Source organism: Gallinula chloropus, assembly GCF_964237585.1.
Source record: "Gallinula chloropus genome assembly, chromosome: 20".
In the NCBI taxonomy this organism is placed as follows: Eukaryota; Metazoa; Chordata; class Aves; order Gruiformes; family Rallidae; genus Gallinula; species Gallinula chloropus.
Genome location: NC_140105.1, coordinates 4,880,987 through 4,890,960, shown reverse-complemented (window position 1 = coordinate 4,890,960; position 9,974 = coordinate 4,880,987). Strand labels below are relative to the sequence as shown.

Below are 9,974 nucleotides of genomic sequence, written 5' to 3'. Positions count from 1 at the left end.
GGGTCCAGTTCTGGGCTCCTCACCATCAGAAGGACATTGAGGTCCTGGAGCGAGTGCAGAGAAGGGAACCAGGCTGGGGAAGGGGCTGGAGGGCAAATCCTCTGAGGAGCAGCTGAGGGAGCTGGGGGTGTTCAGCCTGGAGAAGAGGAGGCTGAGGGGAGACCTTCTCACCACCTACAACTGCCTGCCAGGAGGGTGCAGAGAGGTGGGCGATGGCCTCTTCAGCCAGGGGACAGGAGATGGGACAAGGGGCAATGGGCTCAAGCTGCCCCAGGGCAGGGTCAGAGCAGATGGGAGGGAAAAGCTCTTCACTAAAAGAGTTGTCAGGGCCTGGAACAGGCTGCCCAGGGAGGGACTGAGTCACCATCCCTGGGTGTGTTTAAAAAAGGGTTGATGAGGTGCTCAGGGATCTGGTTTAGCTTAGGATGGGAATGGTTGGACTCGATGTTAAGGGTCTCTTCCAACCTTGTGATTCTGTGACTTGGAATGTTGGAAACCTGCAGCAGTGACACCACCCTGGGTTGTGTGTACCAGGAGACAGCAAGGAGCTGCAGGAGGGGGAGCTGGCAGCCACCCCCTCCCCTGCAGAAAAGCTTTAGGCAGGAGAAACATCATCTCTGCTCTGCTTGAGAGGCACCCCCAGGTGGGTCTGTTTTGGGGAGGCAGAGGGACTGTAGCTGCTGAATGGTGGAACTCAAAGGCCCAAAGGGGCCCAAGGCACTGACTGTGGCAGTCACCCATTGCTGAGCATTTCCCCCTTTACCTGGTCCTGGCCTAAAACAGCTGCCTCCCCTCACCCCAGGTGGGACTCGAACCCACAATCCCTGACTTAGAAGGCCAGTGCCTTATCCATTAGGCCACTGGGGCCCCACAAACAGACCAAAACCAGTGCTGTTTGGGGGTCTTTCAGACCCCCACTCCCCGGGTGAACCTGTCGGGTGGTGGCGGCACCCACATTGTTCTGTGTATCAGGGTCTGCTGAGGGGGGCTCTGGAAGCCAGTGGGCCCTGGATTGGATCATGGAATCACTTGGGTTGGAAGAGACCCTTCAGATCATGGAGTCCAACCACAGCCCAACCCTACCCTGTCCTCAGGCACAACATCCACAGGCCTTTTCAATCCCCGCAGGGACGGTGACCCCACCCCATCCCTGGGCAGCCTGTCCCAAGCCTGACAGCCCTTCAGAACAGGAATTCTTCCTGACTTAAACCTCCCCTGGAGCAATCTGAAACCATTTCAAATCCTCCCATCACTTGTTACCTGACAGAAGAGCCCAGCCCCCTCCTGTCTGCACTCCCTTTGCCGGGAGCTGTAGAGACCCATAAGGTCTCCCCTCAGCCTCCTCTCCTTAAGACTAAGAAGCCCCACTTCCCTCAGCAGCTCCTCATGGGTTTTGTGCTCCAGACCCTTCCCCAGCTTTGTTGCCCTTCTCTGCATGTGCTCCAGCATCTCAGCATCCTCCCTGTAGTGAGGGGCCCAGAACTGGACCCAGCACTGGAGGTGCAGCCTCACCAGAGCTGAGCACAATGGAACAACCCCTGCTCTGCTCCTGTGGTCACGCTGCTCCTGACACAGGCCAGGATGCTGTTGGCCTTCTCTTGGCCACCTGGGCACACTGCTGGTTGAGGTCTTCTGGTGGTCTGTCTCAAGGGCCAGAAGCCTCCTGTGCCTGCTTACAAGGTGGTTTCTCTTCCAGTGCTATCACAGCAACCACACCCTGCCAAATCCCTGGCAAGGCTTTATGTTCCCCTAAGAAAATAACACCCACTTTGGGTGGTTAGGGGAAAAACCACAACTAAACTGGAAGGGAAGTGCTGGAAACAGTGCCTGCTCAGTTTGCTGCTTAGATACATAGGTAAGGCTGCTTTACTCTGCCCTTTCTTGCCCCATAAACCTGTGGCCTCTTGTGCTCAGCTCAGAGGGGGCTGGAAAAGGGACACAGGATTAGAAGTAGCTGAGAAAAATCTGAATTTTTCATTTCAAACACAGTTTTTCTACAAAGTGGTTCAAGCAGATGGAGAGAGGGGATTCTGTCCCTCTGCTCTGCTCTGGGGAGACCTCACCTGCAGTGCTGTGTCCAGCTCTGGAGCCCTCAGCACAAGGACAGGGACCTGCTGGAGCATGTCCAGAGGAGGCCACAAACAGGATCCAAGAGCTGGAGCAGCTCTGCTGTAAGGACAGGCTGAGGGAGTTGGGGTTCAGCCTGCAGAAGAGACGGCTCCAGGGGGACCTTATAGCAGCAGCCTGCCAGTACCTGTGGGGAAGAACTGCTCATGAGGGTGTGGAGCAATAGGACAAGGGGTGATGGTTTTAAACTCAATGGGCAATGTTAGATTGGATATTAGGAAAAAAATCTTCAATAGGAGGGTGGTGAATCAGGTTGCCCAGAGAAGTGGTGGAGGCCCCATCCCTGGAGACATTCAAGGTCTGGCTGGATGGGGCTCTGAGACCCCTGATGTAGTGAAGATGTCCCAGCTCACTGCAGGGGTGTGATTAGATGACCTCTAAAGGTCCCTTCCATCCTCACACATTCTATGACTCTATCCCAGTGTACCACAAAGAGATTCAACAGGCCATATTAAATACTTTTATTTACACTTTCAGACTGCTTTTATTCACCACAGCCCTTGTGTCAGCATCACCTGCAGCTGCCAAGGCTGGGTCTTTACTGAGACAGTATCCAAGGCCTTGAACCTCTGCAGTTCTCAGTCCAAGTCTGCCCTCCTGCTCTGTTTTATAGCTGAGTGTAGCTTCTTCTGTCGTAGTCGCTCACGGTTGGCTTTTTCCACCCTAAAACAACCCAGAAAGATCCTTTAGTGTACAAAGAAAACATTTAACCACTCCTTCCAGCACTTATAATGCAGATTCAATGAGCAAATGTCCACAGGGACAAGAAACCATCCCTGTTCTTGGGATGCCACCCAGGAAAGCAGGCAAGCTCTAATGGATGAGTGATTATTTTCCCAAAAGAAATCCAAATCATTGTGACAAAGATTCAGTTTGCAGCCTCTTTAAACGACCACAGAACATGCTCAGCTGAATCCACCTCCAATAAGGGCCATTTCACTGAAAATACCTCTCTATGAGTTTCTGTGCAGTCTCCTTAGACACCACCTTGGGCTTCTCAGTCGCTTCTGTGACCATGGTTCTGATTTTTTCCAAACAAATGGCCAGGTTCCTCATTTGGTAGCGACTCTCTTCAGAGTCCACAATCAGCTCACCAGCTCGGTTAATCCTATTCCTCTGCTGAAGGAGGGGAAAATGGGATGTGATTGTTGAAACCTCGTTAGGCTTGTTGTGTTCTGGACATGTACACCTGGAGGGGAGGGGGTAGTGGCTGGAAGGGGAAGGGTAGTTACCATCAATGCCATTTTTTGCCTGGTAGCTTCTGGGATCCAGTCTGCTGACGCCAGGTGGAACCGAACTTCTGCCTTGGTATTCACTGGAAGGAGAATCAGGATCTTTTCTCAGTGGAATGGCTCATCTGCCTGAGCTTTGTGAGGTAATTCAGCCTCTTTGCTGCTGGCTTTGAACACAGGATGATCCCTGTACTAATTTCCTGATCACAGGGGGTTTTCTTTGCCCTTTTTAAGTGCCACTCTACAAGATGAACTCTCCAACTCAGAGTTTGCCTGGGTATTTGCCTTTGTAGATGCTACAGGATTTATTGCTCCTGCCAGTCACTACCTACCTTATTTTTAATGGCAGAACAGGAGCTACTTTTAGTTTATTTGAATTAAACTGAGAATTTATCCCCCTGGGAGGGTCCAGAACCCAGATGGCTGCTTGGATCACTGCAAACAGGCTACACACAAGTGGTGTTTTGTGTGACACGTGTAGCACCAACAACCCCAGGAAGAGTGTTTCTAGGGGAAGCAGGGATGGGACCACTGGCCAAGGCTCAGGAGCTCTGTCCAAACGCAGGGTAATGCTATGAGCAGGTGGCAGTGGGCAGCACAAAGATGCTTCTTAACTTCAGGCTCCAGATGTTGTGCCACAAAATCATAGAATGAATCTCAGACTGGTCTGGGTTGGAAGGGACCCCAAGGGTCATACAGTTCCAACCCCCCTGCCACAGGCAGTGCCACCAACCTCCAGGCCTGGAGCTACACAAGGTTGCCCAGGGCCCCATCCAACCTGGCCTTGAACACCCCCAGGGATGGGGCACCCACCCCCTCTCTGGGCAGCCTGTTCCAGCCCCTCACCACTCTCTCTGTAAAGAACTTCCCCCTAATATCTAATCTAACCCTTCCTTCCTTTAGCTTCACTCCTTCCCCCTTGTCCTGCCGTTGTCTGCCCTCTTAAAAAGTCGATTCCCCTCCTGTTTCTCTGCTCCCTTCAGGGACTGGAGGCTGCAATGAGGTCCCCCCACAGCCTTCTCTTCTCCAGGCTGAACCAGCCCAGCTCCCTCAGCCTCTCTCCATAGGGGAGCTGCTCCAGCCCTCTGAGCATCTCTCTGTCTCCTCTGACCCCTCTCCAACAGCCCCACATCTTCCTTGTATTGTGGCCCCAGCTCTGGACACAGGACTCCAGCTGGGGCCTCCCGAGGGCAGAGCAGAGAGGGACAATCCCCTCCCTGTCCCTGCTGGCCAAAATACAGAGAAACAACTCAGCGAGAGGCGGGTTCTCCCTTCCCGGGCCGCCCCTCACCTTTATTAACGCGCTGCCCCCCGGGGCCGCTGCTCCGGCTGTAGGACACGGTCAGGCGATCTGCAAGAGAAGAGGAGAGAAGAGGGGGGAGTGACCCCCGCGCTCGGCTGCGGGGCGGGGCTGAGCCGGGCTGCGGGGAGCCTGCGGCCCGCTGGAGCTTTCGCTCGGGGTTTAGTCATGGCACGGAGACCCCTCCCCAGCCCGGAGACCCCCCCCAGGGCTGTTCTGGGGGGGACACTCACCCAGCGGGATGTCCAGGGCGCCCGGCTTAGTCTCCTCCTAGAAAACACGGCGGGGGAGCCCGCGTTAGGTGCCGGGAGGGGGGGGGGGAGAGGCTGGGTCACCCCCGCCCGGCCCCCCACCCCCGGGGCCGCCGCCCCGGCCCGGAGCCGCCAGGCCACGCCCACTCAGAGACCCCGCCCACTCACATAGGCCCCGCCCCACACCGAAGCCCCGCCCCTTCTTCTTAGCCACGCCCACCGCCCATTCGCTCGTCGCGCTAAGCCCCGCCCACCCACACACGTCACGCAGCCCCTAAGCCCCGCCCCTCTCTAGTCTTCCCTCCCCCCCACCCGCCGCCGCCCCGTGTACCGGGGCGCTGCCCGCGACGCCGCCGTCCTGCCGCGGCGGGTAGAGCTTGTCCAGGCTATAGGCGCTGCGGTACTCGGTGCCGGTGCCGGTCCAGTCCGAGAAGCGGGCGGCGAGCGGCTTCAGCCGCGGCACCCATAGGCCCCGCAGCGTGTGCGCCGCCATCTTGGCTCCCGCGGACGCGCTTCCGCCGCCGCGTCCCCACGGAAACGGCGGCAGCGCGATCCGTTCCGGGGCGGGGCCGGCGGGGCGGGGGGGGGACGACACACACATCGGGGGTCGGTGGTATGGGGTGGGAGGGGTCTGGGGTGTGGGAGAGCCGGAGTGGGGAGTCTGGAGAGGGGTGGGCAGGCGGGTGAAGGGCGTCTGGGAGGGTTATATGGGGTCTGGGGGCGTGGGGACGGCAGAGGAGGTCTGGGGGATATATGGGGTCTGGGGGAGGCAGAGGGGGTCTGTGAGGTATACGGGGTCTGAGGCGTGGGAGGGACGGAGTGGGGGGTCTGGGGGGGGGGTGGGCAGGCGGGTGAAGGGCGTCTGGGGAGGGTATATGGGGTCTGGGGGGAGGCAGAGGGGGTCTGTGAGGTAAACGGGGTGTGGGGGGTGTGGAGGGGGTCTGAGGGCATCTGGGGAGAGCAGGGGTAGTGGAGGGGGTCTCGGGGGGTATATAGGGTCTGGAGGGAGTGGGGGGTGGTAAGGTCTGGCGGGTGGAGGAGGCTCTGTGGGGGCTTCTAGGGGCATCTGGGGAGTGTCTGTGCAGTGCTGGGTGGGGTGTGTGGGTACCGGGGGGAGTGGGGGGGCTGTGGGCACTGAGACCCTGCGGTGGGGGTGCTGGGGAGGCTGGGGCTGAGATGCTGGGCTGAGCTGGCTGGCTGGGGACGCTGCGGGGGGCACAGTGTGGGGGCCCTGTGGTGGCACCTTGTCTGGGCTGGTCACCTCCAGCTCCTCGGGGTGCAGGCAGTGGTGGGGACAGTGTGCCTGTGCCTGAGCTGGAGCTGAGCAGCGGTGGCCAGCGGGGAAAGTGAAGATACACCAGTGGTGTTTGTGTACCCTCTAGTTTCTGTAACTGGGGTGTTTCAGGTTTTTATCTGCTCAAGAGCACGAAAACATTACATGTACACGTCTCTCTACAACATTTAGGGGGTTTTAATGCTGGTGCAGCAGCACGTAGGTGTTTCCAGGTCTGTAAGAGAGATGCTGAGGTGGAAGGGGGCTGCAGGGGAGTGAAAAGCTGGTGGAAACCCTTCAGCTCTTACTCCTGCTGAAGCTGTCAGGTTGGCTTGACGAGAAGGGTGTGTGTTCCAGAGGGGCAGGGATCACTGTTTCTGGCAGCAGGAAAACGCACAAGCAGGGATGGGGCTGTCATGAGCTCTGGTGTTCTGACAAGAGCTGATGATCTTCTGTTTAGAACTGTGAATGAAGTCAAAACTGGGTGTTTTGAAACTGATCTAAAGGCAGCGTGTGACTGGGGATCTGAGCTGGATCCCAGCTAGATAATCAGCACAAAATTGGGAAACTGAGGCCTTGGGGAAAGGAACAAGTCCCAAACATTGATGGTTTGGTCAGTCCTGGCTGAGGCTGAGCAGCACTCGGGGGCAGGAGGGCTCTGAGCTGCCTTTTAATAGAACCTCTGTGTCCTGGGGTTCTCCTGCTCTGCTTCCCCCATCCAAACTTGTCTGAGAGCAGAATGCTCTGAGGAAAAACCCAAGAACTGTCAGAGACAAATCACACCATCTGGTGACCTTAATTCCTAACAGGGAACAGGTAAGTGTTTGTGATTTGTAGCCAGAGGGATGGGTAAACTACCCAAAGTGGGATGACTCATTTTACCAGCTGTTGTCAAACGTGTCACCCTGTGATTGTCCTGGTGACAACACCAAGGACAGTGACGGTGCAGAGGGGCTGGGAAAGGTGCTGGGTGGGAGGTCACGTGCTCAAAGCCAGACCCATCTAAGAGGACACTTCTCTGGTTTTGCTTCATTCCTGTGGTGTGTTAGCTGATGGAGATACCCACAGAGCCTTGGGTAAAAGCAGGAGGATCTCTGGATGGTTGGAGACAGCTCTCCCTGGCAGGCAGGGTTTGGGGTGCCATGGTCTCGCTTGGGCACGACCCAAGCAGAGCCAGGCTCTTGGCATCAAAGCTGGAGACACAAACTGCCTTAGTATTGATGCTGCCTGGCCCCATTTGGTGGTCACTGGTGAACAAGTGCTGGGAGGAGCCATCCTGAAATGTGATGGAAAAGCTGATGTGTCCAGGGAGCCGGTTGCTCCTTGTGTGAGCTGGGACACGAGCTGTTAAGGTGGGAGCGAGTCGGGACCTTGAAGGACCTTCCCAGGACTCTTGGCTCCTGTAAGGAAGGGAGGACTGCAGGGTCAGGAAATCTCTGTCCCCATGGGAGCTCGAGCTCTATAAAACCACCGAATCTGCCCTTCAGGTGGTCCACCTCCCTCTCTAATGCTGGTGCCTTTCTGAGCCGGTGAGATGCCAGAGTAGACCCGGTGGGAACGTGCTTGTCTGAATGTCACCTTTGGAACCCAGCACTGAACTCTTCACAGCCCTTCTTATCTTAATGGTGTGACCTGAATAGGGGCATTGGTTTTACCAGACTCTGAAGCTGACCATTATTTCCTATTCTATCCTACCTTTTCTCACCCATTCCATGGCCATTCTTTCCTTCAGGCCTGCAGCAGGAGGGTGCACGTTCCAGTGGCCGCTCTGTGACACCAGTTCCTGTGGCACACAGCGTGGTTTGATGCTCTCACCCTCTTCATGGAGCAGGGCAGGTTTCCTTGGTGTTCTCAGAGCAATCTGAAAACTTTCAGTAGAAGCTGAGACAAAAGGCCAGAAGATGCTGATTTCCTTTCCCCCCTCCTCTGATCACTGAAAGCCTCACTGAGGAAACAAACCCAAGTGCCTCTGACTCACACGTGTATAAATGGCCACTAATGTTTTTGGATGCAGGAAAAAGGATTGTCCTCAGCACTTTGCTGAACAAACTGCTGATCTACAGCAGCTGCTCCTTTGTTAAGCCAAATGCTAATAATCATGTTTCTTAACACCAGTTCGTTCTGGGCTGTGTGGTTTTTTCAAGAAAGGCCAAAAACAAAAATAGCAGTTGAATGGCAAGCTTAGAATTGGTGTGTTTTCATAGAGACTCCCAAGCTAAGGACAGAGGGGGTTTAGTTGTGCAGCACACGTTAGCAGGCCGAGTGCATAGAATGTATGTTATATAAATAATGGAGCAGTACAGCTCAGTGTAGCCTCTCTGCTTCCTGCACAGGAGCCTCAAGCGTTTTCCTGACCCAAATTGTACATGAAAATCAAAGGAAGAACTCTTCTGCTGCTCTTAAAAAGGGCTGTAAAGTCTCAGCTTTGAGGATACTGGTGTTTATTTGAGAATAAAGCATTTAAAATATATATATTTAATCTGCTGGCTGCTTAACTGTGGCGCTGATTCACATGGGGCTGTTTGGAAAAGGAAGGGGAAGGCGATCCCACACCTCTGCAGCAGCAGAGTCAACACTGGCTTACTCAAACCACAGAATCACCAGGTTGGAAAAGACCTTTAAAGATCTTCAAGTCCAACCATTCCCATCCTAAGCTAAACCATATCCCTGAGCACCTCATCTACCCTTTTTTAAACACATCCATGGAAGGTGACTCAACCCCTTCCCTGGGCAGCCTGTTCCAGGCCCTGACAACTCTTTCAGGGAAGAATTTTTTCCTAATATCCAATCTAAACCTTCCCTGGCCCAGCTTAGTGCCATTCCCCCTCATCCCATCAACCTGTCCAAGGCTGCCTCAGACATCCCCCTGCTACAGATGCCGAACGAACAGGGTGCTGAGTGCTCCGAGCGAATCGGCGCTGCTGCTTGCCGTGCTGCTGTTGGGTCATTTTTATTTATCTTCATTTTATTAGACAACTGCTTTCCATTATAAATAAATAAGGCATGAAGGTTCTCCATCCTCTTACAGAGCTGGGAGCCACAGCCGTGCCTCAGGCTCCTGGTGTGTCTCCAGTCTGGGGCCGTGGGGCACCTGAAAATCGCAGCGCGTGGGCGAGCGGCGCGGTGGGTGGGTTGGGTGGGTGGTTTGAGATGACCTCTGGTGCGGTTTGGGCATCGTGCTCCTGCCAACTTACCTCTGTGGTACTCAGCTTAACCAAGAGCTTAAGAAAAAGGGGGGTTTTGGGGTGGGTTTTGGGGTGGATTGGGGTTTTCTTTTTGCTTTAATTCCATGGTGAGTGAAGGACAGGTAGCTCCTTGGAACATCAGGGCCCTGGACTCAGAGGATAATTACATTAGAACAGTCTTCCCCCTCCCTCCAAAAGCCACATTCTCATTTATTTATCTTAATCTTGCAAAAATGCCAACCGTTTCCCCTAGGTTTTGGGATGGAAGCTGGTGAAAATACAATCCAGATCTGGCCTGAAGTTGCTCCAGGTGGGTACAGAATAGGTAGCTTACAGTGAGCTGCTGGGGTTGTGTGGCTCGGTGCTCAGGGTGTTGCCTAAGCTGTCATGAGATGCTGCTTCTCTGCCTGTGACCACACCAAGGTCAACGTCTGGTTCATGAGAAACAGAAAGGGGTGATTCCTGAGACGGCAGTGGCGTTTTGGCTGCATGTCTGTGGAGGCAAAGGTGGGATTGCAGTGCTGGGAAGTGAACTGGAACACGAGGGGTGACAACCTTTGGAGACAGTATCTCAGCCAAGGAAGGTTGTTTCCAGCAGCAGGCTGA

General features: G+C 55.0%; 1 protein-coding gene across 1 annotated transcript; it reads right to left on the bottom strand.

The window, feature by feature from the left end:
• Positions 1–2,573: 2,573 nt before the first annotated feature.
• On the bottom strand, positions 2,574–5,418 carry MRPL58 (mitochondrial ribosomal protein L58). Its single transcript, XM_084273658.1, has 6 exons — positions 5,242–5,418; positions 4,893–4,929; positions 4,651–4,710; positions 3,360–3,442; positions 3,077–3,246; positions 2,574–2,790 (listed from the first exon to the last, which is right to left on the bottom strand). The coding sequence occupies exons 1-6, from the start codon at positions 5,401–5,403 to the stop codon at positions 2,706–2,708; spliced, it is 597 nt and encodes a 198-aa protein (XP_084129784.1). The 5' UTR covers positions 5,404–5,418; the 3' UTR covers positions 2,574–2,705.
• Between the last annotated feature and the right edge of the window lie 4,556 nt (positions 5,419–9,974).

What these genes read in the sequence shown, in the direction of transcription:
- MRPL58 (XM_084273658.1), bottom strand. Translation starts at nt 5,403, where the DNA reads ATGGCGGCGCACACGCTGCGGGGCCTATGGGTGCCGCGGCTGAAGCCG. An exon ending in GGGGCAGCGCGTTAATAAAG is followed by an intron (nt 3,443 to 4,650) that starts GTGAGGGGCGGC and finishes TTCTCCTTCCAG; the next exon opens with TGAATACCAAGGCAGAAGTT. An exon ending in GGCAAAAAATGGCATTGATG is followed by an intron (nt 3,247 to 3,359) that starts GTAACTACCCTT and finishes CCCCTCCTTCAG; the next exon opens with CAGAGGAATAGGATTAACCG.